This window comes from Aulostomus chinensis, chromosome 8, assembly GCF_037954235.1.
Source record: "Aulostomus chinensis isolate RoL2024-O1b breed Wild chromosome 8, RoL_Achi_v1.0, whole genome shotgun sequence".
NCBI classification, from domain to species: domain Eukaryota; kingdom Metazoa; phylum Chordata; class Actinopteri; order Syngnathiformes; family Aulostomidae; genus Aulostomus; species Aulostomus chinensis.
The window spans coordinates 12,710,311-12,738,125 of record NC_141327.1 but is presented as its reverse complement, the minus strand read 5'-3'; the positions used below and the strand labels follow the sequence as shown (position 1 = coordinate 12,738,125).

Sequence of the window (27,815 nt, the reverse complement as noted above, 5' to 3'; positions counted from 1 at the left end):
TTAACTTTTAAAACCTTTTATTTAATTTTTTCAGTTTTTCTAATTACATAGAAAAAAAAGAACAAAAACATGTAAAAAGCATTGTAGATTCAAAGCTAGGTATCACATATGAGTCAATCCAAACATCACATCCACTGCTGAAATTAAATTAAAGATTATTTTGGATTTAAATCACCTGGACCCATTTCTGATGTTGATCTGTTACATTCCAGAGATGATCTGATGTTTGGAGTTAAATCTTTCTTATATGTAAATGACCTACTGCAGAAAAATACACAATACAGTAACAACTATAAAAAGGAACCACAACATTTTAAACCATACGTCTGGTTAAGACAGACACAAGTTAGTATTGTACGATGAGGAGGAGGAGGAAGAGGCATATACTACAGACGTCGCAGAGAACCAGGTGGCAACAAAAACATCTCGATGAGTTTAAGACTCGTCCTTCTCCACGGGACTTGAAGGTTTGAACAATAAACTAATTCATATCAAAACAGTGTGTACACAAGCTGGATGACATCCTTTGATAAAAACATCATGAAGCAGTTGTTTTGTGTCTTTAAGAGTGCCTGTGGTATTTGTCATTTTAAATGAAAAATACTCAGCAGTAGCACTAAAGGAAATGAGTGCTTCTTCAAGATATCGTTAATACATCCAGATATGGCGAAACAGGAAGTGTGATATCTATATCTATATATAGATATATATATATATGTAAACTCCTCACAGATCTACAAAACTACATTTTCACCTTAAATTTGTAGTTTTATCAACCTGAAATTAGGTGCAGATTTCAGTAATTTTGAGAAGGAACACATTTAAATAAATCCCCAACCTCAGAGTTTGTCCAGAAAAGCTGCTCCATTTTTCAATAACAGGACATCTAAAATAGGCTGGTGGAAGGAGGGTGACACTTCTGTCTTAGGGTCTTGCTGTGGAGGCTTGGAGCTTCGCAGTGTATGGTAGAGATGGAGGAGGAGGAGGTGGCAAGGAGGAGGAGCCAAACACTATTAACCATGGGTTGTGTCATCCTCCACAAAGTCTTTGGCCTGCTCCGCTGTGATCACATCGATGTGACTCACCTGGGGAGAGAGACGAGGTAAAAACAAACAGCACACAATTAATGCTTGGATTCCAGTTGCGTTAACAAATCTGTGATAATTTGTTATAAAACCATAAAGTCTTCTTGGTTTTTTTTCTTCTTGACTTTCCATTTCAGTGATGATATTTTTAGTAAAGGAAAAAAGGCAACACAGGGCAGTGAACTGACACAGAATCAATCACTGAAGAGAGAAGTGAACCTTCAAATGAGGATGATAGTTTCTTAACAATCAGTGACATCAGAACTGTATTAACTGTATTAAAAGGTCAAATGGAAATGAGCTTATTCAAGTTTCTTAGCATGAAGTCTCCAGAAGCATGACAACGAAGACACAAGGTAGAACCCGGAGTAAAACCTGCACACCTTCCAACCAACAGCTGAACAATTTGGGGTTTCACCGTCATATCAAATGAACTTTGTTGTGACTCAAGCTGTTAGTCTCTCTCCACTAGATGCCTCGTGACTGAGTCTGGGTTCAGGTTGAATCATGTTGTGTAGCGCGCTTTATTTTTAGACAGCGCAGCTCTGCATGTTCAATGTCTGGAGAGAAGATGTGATGCTCAGAAAGACGTTCTGCATTTTGTCAGTCGATGCTGCCAGAGGTTTATTAATAGTTTCTGGACTAATGTAGAATACAGAGGAATCAGCTGTGGCTACACAGACCAGAGATCCAATACTTTCTGGGCATCTTTTAATATTATTGTTGGCAGTGTTCCTAAACCGAGTTGGCTTGTTAAATATTTTTTGTTTAAACAAAAATCAGTATTTTGTGAAAAAAAAACCCACATTTTTTTGGTCCATTTTCTCCATTAAACCGCATTTCTCTCGCGTTCGGATAGTAACGCTACTCAAGAATGCTAACCCCCTCGCACATTTATCAATATTAGGCATCTGTGTTGACAGTTTACAAGTCCATTTGATTATTTTAAAACAGCACTGTAACTTTCATAGTTTGCCTGTGGGTTTACCATATTACTGAATGTCTCAACTAATCATGCAAGTTAAGGTATGAAACTGTAAACATCGTCTGTGTAGCTGCACTGTGTAGTCTGTGTAGGTCTATCAATGCTTACGGAAAGACCAAATTAGGAATGTTCTAGTTAACAAATACGATTCAGTGGCACCTGCCGTGTTAATTTAACAGCTTAATAAAAAAAAAAACTCACCTTGTTCCTGAATTTGACACCATAGAACTTGTCAGCTGACTCGAGCAGCTCGGGCCTGAAGGTGGTGGTGATGAACTGAGCGTGTCCTGCCAGCTCCACAATCATGTCTGAAACGAGCAGGAAACACACAGACTGGAATCAGGGTTAAGGTCAATTGTGTATCCAAATGACACAACCACTCACAGCAGCAAGCCAACACGTTGTGAAACAATGTCAGCAGAGCTCGTGTCTTACTGAGCTTCGTGACTGCAGTGGTGATTTGATGTAATTCACCTGAGACAGCCTTCCTGTGCTGGGCGTCGAGGGCCTGGTCGATCTCATCAAACAGGTAGAAAGGGGCGGGGTCGCACTTCTGGATGGCAAATATCAGAGCCAGAGCAACCAAAGACTTCTGCCCTCCAGAGAGCTGCTGCATCTCTCTCATCTCGCCCTGCTTCCCTGTGAACGACACCTTCGCAGGACAGGTGAAAAACAAACAATCACATTAAGAGTTAAAATTAGGGAATGTAGAAAAGTGACACTAAGCACAGATTTACAATAAATCAAAGAAAATAACAATTGGTAGACTCTCACCCTGATGCCCACACCAGTGAACTGGTCTACTGAAGGAACGCTGCTCTGTGAGCCGGAACCCCTCTCACTGTCTGCACCACCCTCACCCTCATCCTGGGATTGGCTGCCTTCAGCATCACCCTTCTTCATCACCAGCGTCGCTTTGCCACCTGGTACCAGCTTCTGGAAAACCTCACTAAAATTCTTTGACACCTGCAGGTGTGAAAACAGTCAATATTAGTCATTAGTCAGATATTTTAAGAATGTACCTCCGACCCAAAAGTGAAGCTAAATATTACCTGTTTGAAGGTGAGCTGGATAGCCTCATACTTGCGCAGCTCCAGAACATTCATCAGCTCCATGATTGATTTGTAGCCACGGTCAAGCTCATCCTGACGCTTGATGAGCTTTTCTTTCTGCTCCGAGAAGTTGACAAACTGATCCAGAGCTTTCTTGTTCACGTGACTGTACTTCTTCAGTTCTGTGTTGCACTGCTCCAGTTTACGGAACAACTGTTGGAGGGAAAGAACATTGAATGATGTCAGTCAGGCAAGTATCTTACAGTAACAGTGGCACATACGTTGACTTCATTAAAATATGAGCTAGTTTTCACTTCTACGTTCATTTTATTCAGACTGCAGTAAGCTCTTGTACGTCACTTGTTAGACCTTTGTTTAAAAGGAGGCACACCAAAAATTTCCAAGTCAAGGAGGACAAAATACCCATATTTCACTTGTTTGAAACTCAGAAAAAGGAATAAGTAATTTTTGTAATAATTTGCATCGTTGTGAATATTGAAATTCTATCCTTTCAAGCAGAGCAACTGTAGAAAAGTGCATTGTGAGATTGTTATCATCATCCATTATCATCTGAAAATGACATTAACTGATTAAACAGGAACCAGCTTAGTCTGACTCAAAAGTGACACACACTCTCCAAACCCCGCAACTATGAATTCATCCATCTGAATTGCTAATTGTGGAGGGAACTTGAATGAGGAGGACCATTATTACTTGGCGCTTTGATCCACTTCTGTAATCAATGGCATCATCCTGCCCCCGAGCAGTGTTCCACAGAGAAAGATTAACTATGTGGAGTGTTTATGAAAAAGTGGGAGGCTATTTTCAGAATTGTCAAGGAGGGTAGATGGCACAAAGACATACACAGTGTACATGCTCAGACACTTATCAAAGTTGCAGCCAAGTCCACTCAATTCACTGTCTGAGTTCCCAGAGGCAGCTGGCTGAGAAAGCAGAGACAGAGCACTAACCAGTGTCTGAGTCACTGGTGAGTGGGTGGGTGTGATGACCTCAGGCCTTATTCCTTAGGAGAGCTCCATCTATCTGGTTGTACACTCATGGGACTGCTTCTACGCTAAGCCGTATAAAGTTTTGAGCTCATGTTTTGCACGAAAATAGCTTACATCAGTGCCCGTATATTCAGATCATCCTTGTAGAATTGAGCCCACAGAGAAGCACCTGAACAACACAACACTACTACAACTCCTCATCTCTGGCCTTGATTCATTGGCTACAGGGTTTTTATTAGAGGTTGGAATGCTTGTTTGAAGGTGGAAGAGTTGCCTTTAAACTGTAATAACATGTTCAAAATTCTGTTTTAATCGAGTAAAACAGAATATTGAGGTAGTTACCTTGTTATCCAGCTGAGGGCGCTCTACAACATCCACCAACTTGACCTGTGACATAACCTTTCACTGGTCAGTTGACTGAGCTAAGTTCGTAATGTTGTTTTGCTCCAAAAATGGAGGACAGCTGTGAACAGAGCCTTCCTAAGCAGACAATCACAGCACCAGAGCATCTGAGAAGCAGTGTCTGATCCGCAGTGACTGCTGATCATTTGGCACTCAGCCTCAGCTGGTTCCCCACCAGCAGCTGGTAAAAGCCATCACTGGTAAGATAGCGAGATTCTGCTGCGTGACAGCCCAAGATGGCTAATGACAAAATTGTGAACCATCTGTAAGGAGTGGCACATGCAGTTGGATAATCATATTCATCATTGAACATGAGTGATCACGCAGACTGATAATTGTCAACTCAACTTTAGTGTCACACGATGACCAGGCAGCAGCCAACCCAGCTGGTTATTCTGCTGTTCAACATTGCCCAGTCCAGATGTCTCATCACCTTAATACAGCCATCATCTGTGTGGTCCTCCATGAATATGTATCTCCTTTTCTCAACTAGCAGTTATTCCCAACCTGAATCTTTACAGTTATCATTAAGATAAAGATTTCATAATCATGATTTCATCTGCTGAAAAGAAGCATACAGCTTAATGAACAAATACAAAGTTTGCAAAAAGTGCATTGCATTGAGTGCAATAAGATGATAACATTGTAATTTTTGTAGTCTCATTATGCTGCTTTTAACACATGCTACTTTTAAGATCACAAATGTGAGATCTATTCTATAATATCAAATAGAACTGTAATACTCATGGTGCACCAGTCAGGAATGCTGGTGACATGGTAGAGTAAAACTTGCATGCCACAAATTGACATAAATAGTGTATGAGTCAGTGGTGGAGCTGTGTATGTGTGTGTGTGTGTGTGTGTGTGTGTGTGTGTGTGTGTCCGTGTACCTGTTTGAGCGTGAGTGTCTGGTACTTCTCAAAGGCCTCCTGAGGCAGGGAGCCCAATTCTCGGATTTTCTTCATACACTCCTCCTTCTTCTTCAGCAGCATGCCCTGCCTGTTGGTCATCTTCTCCAGCTCCTTGGTGTCATGGTTGATGGCATCATTCTGCTCCTTCTCAATGTTTTTCCAGCGCTCCATGCTCTTTATGTGGTCCTTGATCTCCCCCTCAGTCTTGTCAATCAGAGAATCCAGATCTGGGGAAGACATTTTAGCAGGTGGTAAGGGTGGCTTCAGCACATTTATTAAGTGTCTTAGCCTCTGGATCAGAAATCACAAACACAGTCACAGGCTGGCTTCTCAATTCTAAATCTTAGTTGTCGATATTAGACAAAAAAAAAAAAAACAGAAGTGGAACTCAACAAAAATTGCAAGTTTCATCTTCACTGAACAGCCATGATTGCTCAATTTACAGTCTTCATCAGCCACCTACTAATGTGGAGGCCATTTCGCCCACTTGATTAAAGGAGAGAGACAAAAGAAAAATCAGATTCATTTGTGAATCATAAATGGAAAATTTGAGACAAATAATGAGCAACAAAAGGATTGAATATAATACGCACATCAGCATATGCTGTGAACGTGTGGATAATGGGTTAGTGAGAATGATTAAATATGAATCAATGAAACTTAATTCCATTCTGACAAAAAAAAGCTCTTATTGCTGAATTACATTCTTCAAGCCTCGTCTGAATCAAAGCTTCTCTTGATTTCACAAATGTGTGGCTGTGCTATCATGTGAGAGTTGAGTTTGTTCTGGCCAAACGTGACTTGACAGAATCCTGCTGTGTGGATGTCTGTGCTTGCATCACTCGTGCAAAAAAAATATAAACAAATCAATAATAAAGCTCATCAAAATTGAGTCTTTCGGCATCATGAGGAAACAAAATGGTGTCATAAAAGATTCAATAAAAACGGCTTAGTACGTCTGCAAGGAAGATCTCTGACAGGTTGTTGGGGCAAAATGAATATGAAGTGGTTGATAAACCAAAGAGCGCCATTCCTCTTTAGATTTTAATTCTTTCTCACACATTTGATGACAGTGACAAAGAGCAGAGCAGCAGCTCACTGGGTAGACCATCTGCTCTCTACATTAAGACTTCATGCAATGGCTGCAGTTTCAATTCCCACTTCTGGCACATAATTCCCCCTTTATTCCTGTTTTAATGTGTTTTAGTGCTAATTTTACCTCTCGCATCCATTTCATTTTCTTTAATCATGTTCAGTGACAATTTAACTGTGTGATTACTCACTACTCCACAGAGCAATAGTATTCTGCAGTTTGTGTTCAATTGTATTAGGGTGGTAACTGAAACTGAGTGAGCTGTTGATTTCTTCCCCGGCTACCACTGGTATTTAGACTGTTAGCTATTATTTTGGTTTGCCACTTTGGAATTATAGTAGGAAGACAGATGTTTGGAGATTACCTATTGGTATTCTTCAATCAGCAGCATTTAGGCAGCTTGTGTGAACTCATCCGCTTCTTTTCCATCAATGCATCATTTTTTTTGCCCATCAATTCACCAGGGCTGCTTCTCTCGTCAAGCCTGCCTTGATTAAATAAGTCTGAATGATGTGAGTGCAACGACTTGAGGCTTTATTGGGAAATGCCGTTAGTTTAAGAGACGCTTGTTCAAGTGGGCCTGTTTTTTAAGCTACGTTGCTGGAAAACCCCCCCTTGGTGTCTCCGTTCAAAGAACTGTGAGGAAAGGTGTGCGTGTTTTAATCAATGTTCTTACTCTTGTGGATTGTAACAAATGACTTTCAAGGCTGTCCAAACTCAAGCTGACCTCCAACTCCTTGTAGTGTCCTCTGTCTAATGCATACCTTCTGATCGAGCCAACGTCTCTTTGACCCGTTTGTTGATGCCGTCCAGCTCAGATGTTGTGGCTGTGAGTACAGTGCCTCCCTCCGTCTCACGTAGTTCGTTTAGCTCCTGTGTTGCAAGAAGAGCCGTGCTGCTTAATCCCTCAGTTATTCATTGGGGGACTTTTCAGACTTCATCTAATCAAACAGTCCAAGCATAGAGTCCAAGGCCCTATATACAAGCCTGGTTTCACAACATGCAGCCTGACTGATCTAATCTGGACAGCTGTGCTCACAGTGCTAGAATGCATCTCCAGTGACCACTTGTGGTCGGAGCTCAGTTCCCTGATTAATTTGCAAATTAACAAACAAATTATTTACTGCCAACATGTTGCAAGCTTCCCCCCGTAGCAGAGAGAGACAATGTACAACTAAGAAATACAGATGTGATCAAGTATTCCACATTCCTGCTCTCCTTCATTTCAGGTACATATTGTATGTATGATCCCTTTGTTAATACGAACAGCTATAATGGGGCTATATAATTCTATGTGTCATGTTGACATTGGCTCCACCATGACAACACTGAAATGTTTCTCATATGTACATAAAAAAGTGAAAAGTATGGCACCCTGAATTAGTGGAACCCGGTTCTGGTCTGCCTTGTCCAAAAGTGGCCCACTTGTGATCAGATCATCAGTTATGAAGCAGGGCCCAGGACTCAAATTTAAAACAGTAAATAATGGCAACATTGTGTTTTTGAATAATATTCAAGTATTGTTGAAGAAATGACTTGCATCTCAAAAACATTCATACCAACAAAGTACAGGATCACAGTTATTAATAAACTTACAGGTCAAGGGGGAAAAAATATTGTTTCTTAATTGCAGTTTAAAAAGGAAAAACTATACCTGTTCCACTTGGTCGAGACGCTTCCGTAAATTCTCATTCAGGTACGTCTCTACCCTGGTCATGATGCCCTCCAACTTGATCCTCTCATTCAACAACTGCCTATTGTCCTGTGAGTCAAAAAGACAAAAAGCATCCGTTACTGCCTTGTCGTGTTTGGATAAAAAAGCACCAGTTAAGTCATATCTGCTCAGCAGGGCTTTTTTGCTCGACTACCGAACTAGTTGGTACATTTACAATCCACTTCCTCATTTTTACTATTATTATATTACAATCATTGTTAATTCATTTTTACTAGCGACACTAATAACTGGCAGCATGGACCTTCATGTGAAAAAAGAAAGAACAGCAATAACACAAGATCTGCAACATAAAAGCAAAAAAATTTTGTTGTTGTTGTTTTTTTAGCTAAGGCTAAATTAGGCTTTATTACCTACAATTTCTCTCTCTTGCTCACAGTACAATCTGTGAACTGGGGTCACACTTATGCCATATTGACTTTATTTGAATAACTCATAAATGCAAAACAATGTGCTACGTTGGGTCGTAAGTGCTACAGATCAACAACTGCCAACCCTGCAGAAGTACTCATGAGAGGCTCCATGTCGTGGGGGTGGAGCTATTGCACAATCAGAACGGGAATGACTGAGTTCATTCAGGTGAGAGCTGAGAGCAACTGACAGAGAAAGAGGGGGCAACACTGGATCACAGGAACATCCCACACACAGCTGCTGCCTGCTACATTCACCTCAGTCAGGTCATTCAAATACACTAGCAGGAAGCAGAGACGGTGAAGCAGAAAAACAACAAAATGTAGGCAACAGCTGTGTTCTCTCAACTTCAGACTGTTGGCACATGCACCAACTGTTCAGTGAAACTGTATTTTTAAAATCTCTCTGGTCCTATCTGCTGGGTGTGAGCCGCTGTGTAGAAGAGCAGAAAGAACAAAGGGAAAGGCTAGATCCCTCTGCATTTTCTCTATTTGTTTGAGGGAAATTAGATTAGATATGTTTTTAATAATGCAGTAAAGTAAATAATTGCATGCATTCATGTGTGGGTCAATTCATTATATGCATTTGCTAAGGCAGATGAAGATGGCTTCACTTGCAACAGGAATCTAGAATGTTTTCAACTACGGTTACTTTAAAAACATTTAAAATCTTCTAAACTATTAAAAAAACAAACATTGAATCACAAAGAACTTTGGCTCTGGCAAACTTTAGTGTCAAAGTAGCAGAATCTTTTTATATTCTCAAGTCCTGAAGCAGTCATTTGGATGTTATTTTGTTGGTAACACCCAGTCCCAATATGTATCTGCAGCTCAGTTTAGCATTGGCAACATTCACACACAAAAGGCAATGTTTGCAGAAATAGACTGAAGTACTGAAAATTGGCTGATTTAAAAACAAAAAACCAACAACATTTGGAATGACAGCTTATATTGGCCAGCTATTAAAAACAGACCTGCTGGAGCTGACGGATCTCATCATTGAGGTCATCCACACGCCTCTGGTCCTCCAGGCTGAGCTGAGAGAGCAGATCTGTCCCCAGCTCAGCCTTGAGTGACTCCCTGGTGGACTCCATGGCGTGGAGGCTGGCCTCAAGACTTTGGAGACTACGTTGCTGGAGAGGAATCAGAAGAAAACAGACATCAGTGTTTAGCTCAGAAATATTGGGACACAGGCTGAACCTCAGTGTAAACTCAGTAATGAACAGTGGATGACTGCAGCCCTTTGGCAGCATACAAACACAGTTATGATATTATGACAGCATTCATACATCATCACCTTGGGCATGAATGTCTTCTCTGACTGCTGCCTCTTCTCTTTCAGCATCTTCATCTCTGACAGAATACTGTCCCGGGATGCCTTGAACTTCCTCTGTTGCGTCTCAATCTGCTGCATCTGGTTCATCAGTTGGTCGATCTCATTGTTGATGCGTGGAGCCAATGGTTAAGGAAGTGTTTATCATGGATGAGCAGGTTTAGCAAAAATATTTTTTAAATCAACTTGACTAAATTTTCTGCTCATTTATCTCCTGTATCAAGCTTTTTTAGCTAGATACAGGTGTTCATATTACCTCTGTTGCACTGACTAGCATGAGGTCACAGCACATTATCCTTACATATACAGCAAAAAGCATTGGCATATAAAGACTTGAAGGACAGCTGGGAAGCTTTTTAGTTAAGAAATGTAAACATTAGGGGCTTGACAGACCTGAGTTTTTACGGGATGTCTTTGGCATCACTGATATCAAAGCAGAGGATTAGTGAGGGTAGCACAGACTCATAATAAAGCTAATTTAACAGACAGGTTTATTGATTCTCCTGGAGTGCAATGCTACTCTGGGACTTTGAGGTTTAACAGGACTCAATGAACACTAAGGCAAATCAATCCGCTGGTGGTTTTATTGATTTAAAAAAGGGGCTACTGAAAGTCAGGAGACAACCTTGTTACCCAGAGCAATTGGAGAAAACGCATGGTCTAAGAATATTCAATAATGTCCTTTAATGGAAGCAGCTGACATCGAATTCCTCTGGATGTAAGAATTTTTAAAGAGAAAAATGAACCACTTTAACTCGAATGAATAAAATATAAAACAGATGTATCACACATAACCTCCAGAGTTAGAGCAGTTATGATCAATCACAGCACTGCGTGACAACAATCCTTCCCAACATATCGCCTGCGGCAAAATGAAGATAGCAAGTTAAAACAGAAGTGATGCATGAGATGCATGAGCGTAATCTCATGCTTATCGATAGGGCAGGGGTGGAGAGGGAACAAGAGGCTTTTAAATAATTGATCTCTTCTGTGACTCACCGCAGCAGGAGTGAAGGACGAGGCCGTGTCAGTGGCTCAGTCATCCATTCCCCTGCCTACTCACACATATACGTAATCACCAGGTGCACACACTAACCCGCACACAAATTACTGCCTGTGAATTTTTAAGTACACACAATCACAAAGACAATCACACCTAAGCGGAAGTGACTATGTCTTAAAAATACAGAACATGCAAACACAAATGCGCTCTCAACCCCCTCATTATTCCTTCATGGGTTGTGAGGCTCTGACAACAGTGAGTCATCACGTCTGTCCAACATGACCCAATATCCTCTAATCCTTCTTTACCTGCGTACACCGTCTCAGAGCATCCCAGTCAGTCTCTTGCTGGCTTTAAGCTAACTACATCATCCAGCTGGTTTAATCCATCTTTAAAGCACACACAGGTGGCAAAATGAATGAGTGTGAGATAACCGTCTGAATAGAATTCCTGGATAGATAAATGCTACTACATACTGCATTGACTGGAGCAAATTTCTACCAAAAGATGAGGGCAGCGTGCAGAGTTAGTGGACTAAGACCCTTTGGTTTCAACATACTTGATAACAAATATTGACTACGCATGCCTATGACATTTCCTTGGTGTTTGGTATCGTTACGTTGTTCTTTTTTAATCAATTAGTAGCCCTATTTACGGCCATTGAGATTAGTGAAAATGTAACAGCTTTCCAAAAAAAAGTTTTTCTAGCTTGTCATCCAGCAGTAGTTTGTAGTCTAAGGATCTAGCAGGTGTTTACTGTCTACATGGGTTGAAAATATCTTTTCCCTTGGAAAAGCTAAGTCTGCAAAAACACTGAATAATAATACTGGTTCCGCCTCGGGGAAAGACGTCAATTGTTATTTCAGGCACACAGAAAACACCCGTGAAAAACACTGCCTTTGAACATGCAACAAAATGTGAGTGACTTCTGGTGTGCTGGTTAATACGTTGACTGACATTATTACATAAACAAACCTGTCTCCTTGAAAAAGTGGTCATTTGGTGAAATATTTACCAAAAAGAGAATTAACAGGCTCAGACAAGAGGATGAGGAAGACTGCATATCGGTCAGCATATATAGAGTTGAAACCACCACGGTCTACAGCAACAAACCTGTGTACTGTGTCCTGAGACAGAAAGGATATGTTCAATGTTCCTGCGCAGGTTCTCGTTGAGCTTGGCCTCTAGCTCCCCCAGCTCCTCCTCAGCCTTCCTCATGTCCTTCTGCAGCTCCAGACGGGATTTTCTGGTATCATAATAGCCTCCTGTCAGAGCTCCACGGTGGCTCACCTGGTCACCTGCAACATCACAACATAATGTACTATACTGAGACAGAAAAGGTTACTACAGTCCTTGCATTACCAAAAAAAAACCCTGTTCAGATGTGGCATTGATATGAATCCTGAATGATCTGAACCCAAGTGGTACGAGTTCACACCTCTTTTTACAATGTAGCTCCATGTGTCTCAGGTGACCACATGTGATTGGATCTCACCTCCCCCTTTCTGTTTCAGATTAAAATGTACAAGGTTTCTATCTAAAGGATAAAATGTGTTGGTGTTTTTAACCACTGGTGGGGGTATATTACAGAACAGTATTATGGTATTCTTGCTCAAACAGAAACGCCTGATATTCTGTGGAAGATAACTCGTGTGTCTGGTTAATTATGACACTTAAATTAGTGTTTACCTGTAGCATTGAGCATACATTTATTTCTGTCATGAGTGCAACTTTAATAAAGTGTCACTTCCTAAAATGAAAACAAACACTGACAGAGATACTTCCATTGATACTTTTATTATGCTATTTCAATAGATTTGACCTAAACCTGCTTGAATGGTTCTCTCCATGTTGCTCTGTTTACTATTCCATGGTGGTGGGCTATTCTACACCGTGCATTAGTGACCTTACCCTCCAGAGTAATACAGTCCATGGTGAAAGCTCTGGCCAGCTGGGTGGAAACCTCCATGCTGCGGCAAATCAGCGTCTTCCCAAACACATGCTTGAAGGCTTTGTCAAAGTTAGGGCTGTAGCGAAGTTTGCTAATCATGGGAATGGCGTCCTTGAATTAAGAAAGGGCTTGTGACAACTTTGAAGCAAACACAATGCACTGTACAGTCAAATAAGAACGGGTTTTTTCCAGATAAAAAATAGAAAAGTGGAATTTTTGTATAATGTGATGAGGAAAGTAAAGTTTCCATAGTGATACATCTAAATGTTTTAAGTACAGTAATGACATTTGATATAAAACTGCAAGTAGGTCAACAATTATCTGATAAAATGGTTACAATTATAAAAGATAACCCAGGACAGCCACAGCAGCAGGTGGTGCCAGTCAAGAAAAATTCTGATCTGTGAAACTGACATGAGGAACATCAAGTTCTTACGTTGGTCTCTGGGTAGGCAGTGTCCCTGACATCCAGCTTGCTGAGGGGGAGGAATGTGACTTCTCCAGGGAGGTTCATTTTGTTGAACTCCATCAGTATTTTGGTGCTGACCTCATCTGTCTCGACAATGTGGTAGAAAAGTCTGAAATCACGAGACCACGTGGAGGAGGTGAAAATAAGAAATGGTTGGTTTGACACACATTATATTTGCTACAAATCATGGCCGCATCCTTGTAAAGGACATAAAAACACATACAAATAGAGAAAATTGTAAATGCCCAAAATATGAACAAAAATGAGAATACATGCATTCTGGGAGTCCAAATCCTCCCCCACACAAATGATTGATGTTTTCAAAGCTTGTCACCATGAGAACTAGAATAGAAAATAGAAAAAAAAAGGAGTTCACACCTGGTCCCAGCCGTCACCTCCACACAGGTGTAAAAGGCAGGCTCACACTCAAAGTTGTTCATGACGATGCCGTGGTAACCATTGATGACATGCTGGTTGATGCCCTTCCTGCGGAAATGCTCAAGGACCTTGTTGATGCTGTCAATGCCATTCAGAATGGCCTGGAGGGAGCAGAGCGGCAGGATGAATCACTTATTATTTATTTATATAAACATGCTCAAACACACCTAGGATTTAGTTCATTAAATTAAGAGTGGGAGAGCCCTGATGTGCATTTATTTTTGGAAACATATTAATAAAATTTTTATTTTAGTGATGAGACACAATCTATACACATAATAGTATTGGACACAATAATGACACCTACAGCAGGAAAGCCTAGTAACTCCACAATCAATTCCGACATTATACACAAAAGTAAGCTGCATGCAGGAGAAGAAAATGTTTGTGTACTTTTGCACCTACATTTATTCTTGTTCCACACAAACAAAACACTTTATATTTTGTCAGTATTAAACACATGTGCGTATTAGTATCGGCGAGCCGCTCTAGTTTCAGATCATCCAATTCTGTTTAATGGCATCATAATACGGTGGCACGGTGGTGCAGTGGTCAGCACTGTCACCTCACAGCAAGAAGGTTCCGGGTTTGAGTCCTGGCTCCAGCACAGGATCTTTCTGTGTGGAGTCTCCATGTTCTCCCTGTTCCTGTGTGGGTTCTCTCTGGTACTCCAGCTTCCTCCCACAGTCCAAAGACATCAAGAGAGGACGAGGCTGATTGATACACTAAATTGACTGTAGGTGTGACTGTGAGTGTGAATGGTTGTCTGTCTCTATATGTTGACCCTGTGATGGACTGGTGACCTGTCCAGGGTGAACCCCACCTCACACCCGAAAGCCCCCCCAGCGACCCTTAATAGGATAAGCAGATGATTGGATGGCATCATAATGCTTTAGATCTCTGATTTACGATCCAAATGTACGAGGGATGGGGGAGTTACATTACTGATGGGCAGCAAGCAGGGTGGACAGAGAAGCTGAGTTTGGGGCAAAGAATGAAGATAGGATGCAAATGACATAGAGAAGATGCAAATAGAAAAGGCCACAACTGAAGCAGTCCAAGCCTAAAAGTAGTCCAGGTAACTGGGAACCAATACTATCCATGATGATCAAACGCTGCTGTTATAAAAGTGTTAATGTCGCTATGTGACTTTATTTTTCACGCTGTCACATTGATACAGCCTGCCATTCAGACAACAGGTTGGATATGAAGCTAATTATACTTACAGTCACATAGCGACATTAATGCTGCAGTCACCATTCCTCCGAGGCAGCTGATCCAGGTTAAGCTAGCACTGCTAATGCACCTCACCAGTCCTTGTTAATGACAGCTTTTGCAAAAGGTGAAAAATATTTAAAAAATAGAAGCCCAGATGGGTTGAGTGCACAGCAGCTGTTGCAAGATATTTATCAGAGCAGTCAGTTCCATTTTAGAAAATAAAGATTAAGTGACCCCGATTAAATTCCTGAATTCCTGTTAAATGCTAGTAGGTGATCCAATCATCTTTGGAAAAAACAATTGTGATTCATTGAATTGCATCTGATCACCAATCAGAACAAGCACATTGCATATAACACTGTTATATATTCATTATGAATTTAGATTTTTAGAAAATAATGCAGACTCCACCAAATGCTGAAGGCAGGATGAGTTTATCAGGATAAATGGGGGGGGGGGGGGGGGGGCATGGACATTTGTCCAAGAAACCACCACCAACATTCCGTCATCACTCACAAGTGACATTTGACTGATCGGTCTGCACAGGAGAAGTGACTAGCACTTAGTGGATGGGGCAGCCATATATAAATTCAGCCACCAATGATAAGGTGCCAGTAGTGAGTCAGATGAATGATTACATTTGATATAATTATCCTGGCAGCTGGCTGAGTCACAAAGTGAGTCTTTCACAGCACTCAGGTGGGCTCATTTGGAAAATAAGACACTTTTTCACTTTGGGTTTAATTTATTTTCATTTGCCCATTTCCTGTCACACAGCACTTTAGCAAGCAAGTGCACTTGTGGAGGTTGAACAGATGTGTGGCATGACTGCCGACCTCTACATCCATCCTGCCATCAAATGTATCTTTTGTATTAGGGCCTGAACACTATGGAATTTTTGGGGCCAATGCAGATTTTGATATTTATTATGTATTTTCACAAACGTAAAATTGCTAAATGAGTCACGTGAGAGTCCACGTGACTTTTCAGTTCAAGTTGCATACTGTTTGACATTTGACTGGCGATGCCCCAACAACCTGTGTTGGGAGCTAATTAGTGGTATGCGCAAAAACCATCGAAAAATGGTATTTTGCAACTTCCCGTGAGTTGAAAGTGACAGTTAATATCAATAAATTTTGCAGCCCAAAGAAATATGGATTTGATACTGCATCCTGATATTTCATGGAAATTTATTTTTTTTTGCCGTGACCATATTAAGGGTACAATGAACACAACTACTTCACCCTCCTGCCCATCAAACATTAAACGAGAATTTGATTCCCAATAAAAATTCCTGATAAAAAGGCCTCACAGGATTCATACTCGAACTCCAAGAAAAACAGCAGGAACGTTCATACTTTACTTCCGTATTAGTGAAAATAATTAATCAGGGCAAATATCTCGAGCCACATGATGTTGATGATATGGAATGAATGACTCGCACAGTACTAATTCACACACACACACACACACACACACACACACACACACACACACACACACACACACACACACACACGAGCATCCAGATGGAAGCATTAAGCGTCCTGTAGTTGTGTTATGCAAGTCAGTGACTACGCAGATATGGACACACGGACCTTGCCGGTTGCCGCTCGAAGGAGCTGCTGCTTCTTCTCCAGGTCCTCTCGCTTGGCTGCCAAGGCCTGCTGCTCTGCATTCTCCTCACGCCACAGGTAGCTGGGCAGACACACGCCGTCACATACTGTTACACTTATGTCACCAAAAACACACAAACCCAACTGAAGCTATGATGCTCTCAGGAAAATCTGTCAGTGATAAAGACAGATAAAGAGGGTCATTCAACAAAAATAATCCAGTTGGTTTGAATTTGATTTAAGTTACACATTATAATTCATAAAATCAGTTTTTTTTAAATACAATATAAAATGACTCCCTTTGACATGATATTTTTTCAGAAACACTTAGCTCTCAACCTCACAAAAAAATTCAAATCAATTCTTTAAAGAGCTCAATTTAAATAAACAGTTTAACAACAAAGCTTGCAGCTGCCATCTTTGCATGTTGTGTTGCATCTAATAACGCTGTCCTGATGCTGCTTTTTCACCCACTAGACTTGCACAATGGAATAACTGGAGGGTGCCTGATGGTTTTATTGTCATGGGCCTACAAATACATGACCAAACTCTCTCAACAGCTACAGTGGGAGGCAATATATCTAGGAGCAAATACAGAAAAGGCCAACTTTAACTACCCAGGGTCTGAATCAACCTTTCTGCTCAGCAAATAAATGTCTGATGAACAAGAAATATGTACTTTGTCATTTGATTTTTCCCCCCAACTTTTATTGATTCAGGAGTTACTCACTGAGAACAATGCTCTGTTTTTCTTTTTTGCAGGAGTACCCTGAACAATCGCATTCACACTTAAAAGGTGCTCAGTACAACCACAGTCTGATGTACTAGCTGCTGTGCAGTGAGACTACAGCAAGCCACAGTAGAGCTGTGACCACAACCATGGATGGATGAGTCTCAGCGAGTGATTTACACACCAAACTGATAATTATCTGAATTTGACAGTTGATAATTTCTGACCCTGATACGACCTGGTAAACACTGTAAACATCAGAGCAAAAACAGAAATTACGTGTGAGAGAAACTCGAGATGGGAAAGAGAAAAGGGTTCTTTTTTGTTTGGCTGCCATTTGTGATTAATAACAGAACCTAATCAAAGACTGGGTGCCCAATTTTTTTAGCACAGTATTTGATTAACACCAATTCATATTTACTTTTTTTTTGCTCCCTTGGAAACTGATGACGATGATTTTCCAACTGTCTAATTCAAGTTAAACTAATACTTTGAGAAGATTCTTAGACTGTATCTATACTGCAGTTATCATTGGGTGGAACATAGATATTAGGGGGGCTGACCCCCAAAACGTTGTGAAACACTTTAAAAGCAGAATGTACAAGAGCAAAGGCCTGAAGCAGGATCCTCTGCATTACATAAATAGACCTCATTGTTGAGGTAGACAGGGAAGCCTTGGTGACATTCACAGGAGACAATAACCTGGGAAGTAAATAAAGGTTGCCAGGCAAGCAAACATCGATTTAGACAGTTTGAAGGTAGGGTGAACAGTTCAACCATTCAGCTCAATGCAAGAAGCAGCCATGACTCATCTAAAACAACAGATGCTATACTATGTAAAGTTAGACATGTAAAAACATAAAAAGCACAATTCAAGGATGAACTTTAGCTTGTGTCAAAGTTTTGAGGCTCAAGAAACATCTTACTTTCTTTCACTCTGCAGCTCATCTTTCCGGTTCTTCACTTCATAGTACTTTTTGTCAAGCTCCTCCACACGGGTCTTGACCTCATTGAGATCTTGATCAAGTTTCTGAAAAGAAAAGTTGAAGAAGGAACAGAAAATTAAAGCTTGGTTTGACAACAAACTAAAGGGATAATTCTACATGTCCTCATCAGTCACGATGTGCCTGTCTTACATTGTACTGCTCCAGGTTCTTCTCCTTGTTGGTCTCTGTGTCCTCCAGGTCTTTGTGGATGGCTGCGATCTGCCTCTTTTTATCATTGATTGCCTGGTCCAGAGACTTCAGCTCCTTCTTGATCCACTTGTCCCTCTCCTCTTTAGAGGTGAACTGACTACCACGGCCCTGCTTGGCGTACAGGTCTGTTCTTTCCTGTGTAGCTTGAGCCAGTCTGGAAGAAGGCGAGGCAAAGAGGGCGTAAAGAATTGCTAACTAATGCCACAAGTTCACACAGGACACCAGGTGTACGCTAGTAAATCATTGCAACAAAGTGCCGCTCATTTCTCTACATACTTACTTATTGCCTTGATAAATGACCACCACGTACATTACACATTGTCTGCTGTGTAGGATTTCCAACACAAATGAAAAAAGAATCAACTCTCACTGTTCCATTTTGTAAAAGTTTTGTTGGCAGCCCAATGAGCTCATACAGATGGCATTTTGAAAGGTTTTTACAGTTTGAATGCAGACTTTTCAACCAACATTTGAACAACAGACAGCTATAGTGAGAGAATAGAAGAGCAACAGCGTACTGAAAGGAATCCATACATTTCCTGATATCACCAGTCAGCCTTTCAACAAGTCCAGACATATGGTCAAGTTTTGTTGCATATTTTGTGGCACCTTTCAGGCAGGAAAAAGATGGAGAGTTTAGCTGCATGCTGAACACAAAGTTACATTAGGGTTCCAAAATGTTTGTAAGCTCTACTGCACAAAGTATTTTTTTTCCAGAGGCTCCACAAATATCTCATGTGCATCAAACTAATGATCCCCTCCAACAAAGTACTCAAAATGCGATGATGGACTTGTTTCAGTACGGCTGGTGGGACTAGAGCAGGGGATGAGTCACCCCTACCTGGAAATGCCTCGCTCCTCTTTTTCCTTCACCATGTTGAATTTGGGCTCCGTCTCCTGCAGCTCCTTTTGCTTCTCCTCGATTTTCTCCAGCAGCTTCTGACGTTCCTTCAGCAGGCGTTTCTAGATGAGCAAGGACAAAACAAAAATTCTAAATTTAGGATGAGGAGTATGTGAAAAGCAGGGAAATTCAAATTGATAAATTGTTTAAAAAACAAGGTGATAATGGTAAATGTCAAGCTAGAAGAAAGTGAGCAGGCCAAGTGCAACACAGACTTATAGAACTTAGTCAAAGACGTGCGGTGGTTTTACAACTGTTTCATGGTATTTTCTTCAATTAGTGTACTTAACACAGTACATCCATACAGTACATTTTTTCATCCTACTATATATGTATTCCTCCATTGAACAGTGAAAGTTTCAATTTCTGCAGTTATTCATACATGTAGGAAGACAATGAGCAACTGACAGTATAGTTCTCCCTAAAGAAAACCAATACAAACTAGATGATTTATCTAAGAGCTGCTCCAATGTCATATAGGTTACTTATAAAGTTGTAAAGCTAAAAGTCGTATAGAACTATGTTGGAGATGTGCAACACTCAAGTCAATAGCAAGGTTGTGAGTTGCAGCTAGCAGCAGCTCATGATGAAGTTCTACCTCCCTTGCTTTTCATTTTGCCTGAGGAAATTCTGGCTGGTGCTGGAACAGTTTTAGCCAGGTGGACTCAATCCAACCACCAGCCAGCATGCTGCCTGGGACTCATCATGATCCTCACAATGATTGAGCCAATAAAGCTGTTATGTATGATGATTATCTTCATACTCACACGTGCCCACAAACACATACTGGAACTGAGGCCATATGGAGAACGAGCCATGCCAGTAACATACATGCCAGGAATGATGTATACTATAGTGGGACTGATGGAAAGCTGCTAACACGCAGGCTGGTGCTTCCTCTTTATAGTTCACAAACCTGGTATCTGGCAGCTGAATTAAAAAAAAAAAGTTTCATGCTGCAAGTGCATGGTATACACGAGGATAAAAAATGAGCTTCTAAAATGCATGTTGAGCAGAAAACTTCCTTCTTTTTTTTAAAGAAATAAGCAGGGCCTCTCTTGGCAGTAGATTGCAGGTTGAGCAGGAAAACGTATTTATCAGTACCTGACCATGAAGATGTAATTTTAGATTAATACCTCTATAGTACAATCTCATATCTTAATGACTGACTCTGACACGTTTTCATTGTGAACGTCACCTGCAGCTAAACAAGCACAACTTATCTTTCCCTCAACCAATGACAATGAGCTTCCAAACCGTGCAGTGAATAAAAGGACAAAAGCTTCTGGCAAATAACCAAGAGAGATTACATTTACAACAAAATTAATCCAGAAGTATACCCCGCTGATGGGGGTGAGAATGAGATGAGGAATCTAATCAAAAGACTGTACGATTGTACCAAAAGAGTTCATGTTCTGTGTAGATGTTATTTGGATTCAGACAAGATGGAGAGTCACGCGCCTTACAAGCAATGTATTGCCACAACAGCATGCTGCAAGGTAATGCCTTGATGTTATATAAATATTTGAAAAATTTCCACAAGATGCAGCAACTAAAGGCTGAGGAAACATCAATAGGAAAACCTTGATATCCTTTTTGTTATCCTTATTGTTTAAGGAAGAGAATACAAGACTGAAGTTGATAGTTCTTACACTTGCTGCTTGATAAGTGATGAATTGTAGCCCACTGTTCAAACTTGTAACTGGGATGAATGGAGGGTGAGAAAGGAGAACAATTATCATCCCTTGATACATGCAGTGATATACGAAGGGGAGTGTTGTTGGTACATCATCACGTGTGCAGAGTGACGCAGATGGGAGGCTTCCATACCCTCTGTTCACTGTTGCCTGCCAGCTCATCCTGCAGGTCCTTGGCCTTCAGCTCGAGCTTGGTCCTCTGCTTGATCTGCTCCTGGCGCTCAGCCGACAGCTGCTCTCGCTCCTCTTTCATGGCAGAGATCTTGGATTTCAATTCTCGCACAACACGCTCTGTCTCCTACACAACACAGGCGAATGAACATTTGCATTGACAGCATATGAAGAAATGAATCAATTTGCTGTGAATATGTCCATCAACATGTTTCTTTCATTTCACAATCAACCACAGTACGAAAGTAGACGGACGCTGTTACAGTGATTTATTCATCCTACTTCAGAGAAAGAACAAGAGGGAGAACACGGGAGAATAAGCTTCAATAAGCTATTAAGCTTATTATATAGCTAGCAATAAGCTAGCATCAAGAGACAAAACATGTGACTGGTAATATTTCTACTCTCGCACTTTTCCCACAGCTGTGACCCAGAGATTGTCGTCCTGGTGCTGCGCTGCAATGCAACAGGTAAAGTCGAACACCCAGGCAGGTCATATTTTCAGGAACGAACCTGATTTTAGGATAATGACTCACAACATAACAGTAAAATTGTGATTCATATACAATATTTGTAAAATAAGTATTTCAACTATTTCTGAAATCTGTCATAATATGAAATATATTTTGTTTTTGTCATGATTTATTTACCTCGACTTTGTCTCGGGCATCTTGCTGAGCATCACGTAACTGTCTGGATTTGTCTCCACATGTCTCTCTCTTGCTGGACAGCTGTGGAAAACACAGACACCAAGTATTAATGACTTTATTCTGAAAATACAATCAGCAAAATATTTTTTAAAAAAGTGTAGAGATCAATCACTGACATTTATTTGACCCATTAACTTTAAAATGGCTACTACCAATCAAAAACGTAACTCAAGTAGACATACAGCAGCTTCATAAAAAAAAATTAATGAATAGATTATTTCCATCATGTAATCATGTACAATAACAATCAGAATGTTACCAGCATGTCAAGAAACAAATTCTTTGACTGTTACCTCATCCAGCTTGGCTCGGGTTTCATTCAGCTCCTGGTTGTAGATGGTGTACTCCAGGGCTCTTCTCATCTTGTCCCACTTCTGGTACTGAGCCAGCTCCTCCTTCTCATCCTCCAGGGTGTGCAGACGCTCCTCAATGTATTTCAACAGCTCATTGATCTTCTCCCTCTTCCCCTCTGATGAACATACACGGATCAAGTTGTGTTTTAAAATACACACAAATGCTTTAAAGGAAATTCTTCTTGCAAGTAGAGTCATTTGTTTGTTCACCACTGGGTGGTTAACACTGTTAAATAATAATCTAATCTGTATTTCTCCCATTGCATGTGTGTGTGTGTGTGTGTGTGTGTGTGTGTGTGTGTGTGTGTGTATACACTTTTGTGACTCCCAAACAGTTATTCCTTCACTGTATGTTTTGGTTGGGTCAGCATGTCAAGGCAGGTTGGCCATAGGGAGGTTCAGGAGGTTTCCGAATGACCGAAGAATTTTTTTTGATTGTTTATTGGTAAACCCAAACATTACATTTGTATTCCACCCTGCCCTCGCGGCCACAGCACATACAGAAAGGCACACCAATAATCCACAAGCAACCGCACTTGCACTTCACTTTCACCCCTAACCCCTGGGATACAATATCCTGGCCAGGACTTGTCTCCATGCCAACGATACACAGACAGCATGTTACTGGGTGGCTAAGAGTTTCACTGCTGCGAGCGCATTTTTTAACTTTAACTTTCATTTTTGGAGCATTTTTTAAAAATTCTTATTTTAATCAGTTTGTTAAACTGAAAAGGACATTTTGTTTTGATTGTAGCATCTATGTTAGGTTGAATTCCTAAAATGATTCACCATGGGACAGAAATACATTTTTCCTTCTTCCTTGTGGTCCTTTGTGTTTATATTTATAAAGCAAAGTGTCCTTAACCCCCTTCTAACATATTTGTTTTGGATTCATGAAAGGGGTCATGTTTTGTTTTATTCAACTATCTATTTAAAAGGGTATTTTGTTTTGAATATTACAGTATTATCGCATGTGGCCTGCCTAACCTCAATAAATGGACCTTTGACTCATTGAAAAAAATCGTTGCGGCCCTTTAAAAATTTGTATTTGAGTACCACTGCTTTAAATTATAATTGAATTTTAATTAACAATATTCATTGACGGCACTATGATATCATTTTCTAGATTACCTGCTTATCAAATAAAAGTTTATTTATTAAATTTAACCCCAGTGGGTTTTACTACACAATTATACAACTCTAAATAACATTTTGGCTTTGACTTTATATACTTATTACACAAATGTTATCTATGAATCACAATCTTATGGCTGTTAGAGGATTAATAGCCCAGATTTTAATATTCCAAAGTTAAGACATGCATACTTTTTTGTTATTATGAACTGTTCACTGGGCTTATTATGATACAGTCAGCAGAAAAAAAAAAAGACTTATTAAGAAATGATCTGGCTCAATTATCACTTGTGGGCTTCTCAACATGTGTGATGGTGGTGACTGTCAGCAGAGCTGCTGCCCTCTGCCTATATTTCAATGTTTTGTGTTGTTCAGACCTGTCATTGTTGCTAGTCCGAGCTGGCATTTAGCGTATCCTAGCCAGCTGTTAGCGCATGCAAGCTGACATTTAGTTCATCCTGACAGGGAGCAGGTGAGCGCAGGGTCGGGTTAGGTTGTTCATGCTGTCAGCGGCGGAGACTTTTACGTCTGGTGCCATTGAGTGCATGAGGAGAAGCCCAATTTGGATTAATGTTGTGTTTACCAGCCCCAACATACCATGCTACAGACTCTACTTTCAAACTGACAGTGTGAACATTTTTTTCCACCCTTTCATTTATCCAACATCAAATAATCTGACAGATTTGGTAAATTAATTCTGTAACTGCATCCCACAGCATAATAACACAAGGTTTCAAATGAGGAAAATATACAAAAGAAACTAAACATGTTCTATGAGATGGAACATTTACAATCTCTTACCTGTCTCTTTCATCAGCGAAATACTTTCCTCTTTGCGCTCATCATACACCCGAGTTCCTGCCACCTCTCGTAGCAGCTTCAGGCGTTGAGAGTCAGGTGCTGTGGCCATTTGGTTGATCTGAATACACATAATAACAGTAGTTGTTTAATTCACTCGTAAGATTTCACGACCTGAAACAATATATATGACATTTGACTCACATGAATTGAGATCCTAAAAATTAATGTCATATATCGTGTATCAATGTGATTTTAACAGGACAGGCCAAGGCATCTAAACATAAAACGAACATTTTGTGTGAAAAGTGTGAGTTTAAGCACCCAATCTATTCTCACCTTTCCCTGTTTGACAATGTAGTAAGGGTTACTGCGGGAAAAGCCAGCACTTTCCAGGAGATTCATGACGTCATTCTTACTGCAACAATCACAGACTCAATCATACAAGTAATTACACGGATATACAGAGTTGTTATTTCTGTGATTACAGTGAAATGGACAGTCAGTGTGGAACAATACTTACGTCACCATCTTCTTGTCCAAGAAATACTGGTCCTTCTTTGCACCTATGACACGACGAAGGGAGACTTCCTCTTTGTCAATCTGAAGGGAGTGCCATATGCTGGTTATGTCACAATATTTTCTGACAGTGTGATTACATATACACACATCGTACTTTCATGGTCAAAATAACAAACACCACTGTACTAGGGGCAGATAGACTACATTCAGTGGCTAAAACAGTTCAATATGACCTTGACAACAGTACAACGCATTATTTCCATGGACAGCTTGGCTAAAGATTCCCACAAGGGCTATACTGAAGTTGACATTACAGTCATGAACTTGAACAACTCAATGTAATAGTACCGATGACCTTTTTTAAAAAATTGTTTACAAAATTCTGAGTACAAATGCAATTGAAAAATGAGAGTTACTAAATGCTTCTTTGAACTTCTGTCTCCTGTGGGCAATTTTGTGTTCAATGTGAAAACAAGCTCATATTATGCTGGTAATTGCCTTTGTTCGTGTTATACACAAGTGCCAAATCAACTATCAACTAACCGAATAAAAGTGGACTGGACAGACAACACCATCCACTTTTCAGTTTACACTCCAGACACAGTTCTAGCATCACTCATAAAAAGGCATTTTACGATGGAAACACAACCAAATACTACTGCATTCAAAAAACTTTTACTTACCGGTAGCCTGTTGTCAGAGTTGTCAAATATAATCTCCACAAAAGCTGAAATGACACGGGGACCAGTTCCCTCCTAGCAAAATAAAGGTGAGAAATTCATGTTCATATTAAAGTAGGTGACCACTTACGGTTGGAACAAAGTGCCACTAGAAACTGAATTTGAATTATCCTTATTTGAATTTGAACTGGGCAGCTAAAATCCTTTCATTAAGAAAAGGGTTTGATTAGCATAATTTGAAACTTGATCCATTATTTGGAACTGAATTGCAATTAACTTCAAACAAGATTCGATACTATGAAGCTAAATGAATTTACTTTGAAATTGAATTTTATCTTCCCTGAACATTAATTTCTCTGTTTACTAAAATATGCTGTTCTCACAGTTCAATTTCAGTGTACTTAGACAGACCTGTGGTCCATTAGGATGAGTAATCAAGGCCACAGGTTTACAACAATAGCACACAAAATTATAAAAAAAGCTATGACATAAGCGAGCAGTCCGAGTATATAATTGATCCGGGCTATCAGGTCCATTATCCTGACAGACAGGTGGAAAGACGAGGAAGAAAAAAGTAGCTTTTAAACATAGGTATTCAGAAACATACATAATTTATGCAAAATGAATGTATTTTTATTATTTCTCAAAACAGTTTTACGACATGCTGACAAATTGTCTTTCAGTATCCTAGCATGTTTCAGTAGATTCGAACTAAACCAATAATCAAAATATGTCAAACAAGAAATTCTCTCTAGAACAATGTGTCCTAAGTTCATTTACACAATATTACCTAGGTCTATGTACTTACATGGAGCAAGGCCAGGCGCTGTTCAGGTCGAAGGTGGCTAAATTCATCACTGAGCACAAACTGGATGGCTGATGAGAGGAGAGGAACCACATTTTCAAACATTACCTTTACAGGAAGGACCAACATTAGACTGCTGTTTGACAAAAGTCACTGAGGCTCACTTACCATAGAAGAAATTGCTTTTTCCTGACCCATTTCTTCCAACTGTTGGGGGGGGAGACGACACAATGATGACACATGGCATATTCAAAGCCATTCGCATGAGCATCTTTTCTATCATCTGAATTGCACTTAAAATACACACAGAAGGCAGCAGCATTATAAACGTGTAGGGATGATAACATGTGCAACTACTCACCGATGACATTGTGCTTTGGGCTAAACGGGTCTACCACAGTTTGGTCCCTGTAACTTCGAAACCCCTGGATGATAACCTGCAACCGAAACAAAAAAACAACAAAGCAAACAAACAAAAAGATCGTGAATGCAAAGTCCAAAACATCCCACGCTTTCATAAAATGACAATTAGTTGTTATAGGAGAGAATTTGTAGATTTAAACCCAGCTATTACATGTTTACAGCAATGAAAGCACCCCAATCAGTGCACATGAGAAAAGGGGCCCAGCATTATACAGACGGCACACAGGTATTAGTACTGTATGGTCATAGGTTTGCGTATTCCAAACAAGTGAGGTCACACATTAATGTTATTCATTAGAGAGTGACACAACTAATCTCACAATTTCACTGTGAATGTAGATCAACAGTCCTGTGTGCGCGAAGTAACGCCAAAAAATCAGCAAGCTAACCTTGTCGCGTTAGCTTAGCCTCTCAAAAGGGGGACGGGCAGTTCCGTTCGAGGTTAATCAGAAAAGGATTGCTCAATAAGTGGAGTGCTATAAGCCAACATTATCAAGCTATCCATTTACAATATCTTTCACGCAAACTTAGTTTAACTACCCGATAAACAAAAGTGTTGTTTCGTGCAGTTATTCAGTACCACAGGCTAGCATATATAGGCCAATGATGGGCGACACGCTAAAGTCTAGCGTCGTTAGCTCACCTGTTTGATGTACATGGCGGTCTAAATAGGGCGTCTCCTTGGCTGAATCCGGAGATAAACTCCCCCTCCACTGAAATGGAGAAGCCAGGGAAGTTAAAAAACCCAAATATGTCAAAATATCAATTATCGTTGCATTAAAAACTGCTGGGAGAATGTGCGGCAGAAGGAAAACACGGAAAATGGCGGCGGGGGCGGGATATGATGGATTATACCATACTATAAAAACAGGGTGGTGGCGATGAACGTGAATGAGGCACTGTAAGGTAGTAATATTAATTAAATTGAGTTAGACAAGCATGATTTACGTAACACATATATGTATGATATTTTGAATCTAATGTAAT

At 40.3% G+C, this 27,815-nt stretch overlaps 1 protein-coding gene across 1 annotated transcript; it reads right to left on the bottom strand.

The window, feature by feature from the left end:
• smc3 (structural maintenance of chromosomes 3) lies at positions 1–27,658 on the bottom strand. Its single transcript, XM_086211032.1, has 29 exons — positions 27,472–27,658; positions 26,767–26,842; positions 26,574–26,612; positions 26,409–26,476; positions 25,604–25,675; positions 24,922–25,001; positions 24,738–24,816; positions 24,402–24,519; positions 22,407–22,582; positions 22,054–22,134; positions 21,366–21,530; positions 19,476–19,597; positions 18,575–18,788; positions 18,365–18,468; positions 16,691–16,790; positions 13,815–13,975; positions 13,404–13,545; positions 12,928–13,078; positions 12,164–12,314; positions 9,978–10,131; positions 9,655–9,813; positions 8,193–8,300; positions 7,303–7,411; positions 5,425–5,672; positions 3,123–3,335; positions 2,845–3,036; positions 2,545–2,722; positions 2,272–2,378; positions 1–1,085 (listed from the first exon to the last, which is right to left on the bottom strand). Exons 1-29 carry the CDS (start codon positions 27,484–27,486, stop codon positions 1,014–1,016), a joined length of 3,654 nt encoding a protein of 1,217 aa, XP_086067158.1. The 5' UTR covers positions 27,487–27,658; the 3' UTR covers positions 1–1,013.
• Positions 27,659–27,815: the final 157 nt, after the last annotated feature.

Excerpts from the sequence above, each read along its gene's own strand:
- smc3 (XM_086211032.1), bottom strand. Across the intron at positions 22,135-22,406 it reads CCCGAGCCAAGCTGGATGAG|CTGTCCAGCAAGAGAGAGAC; the intron begins GTAACAGTCAAA and ends TGTTTTCCACAG. Across the intron at positions 16,791-18,364 it reads GAGCTGCAGAGTGAAAGAAA|CTACCTGTGGCGTGAGGAGA; the intron begins GTAAGATGTTTC and ends GTGTCTGCCCAG.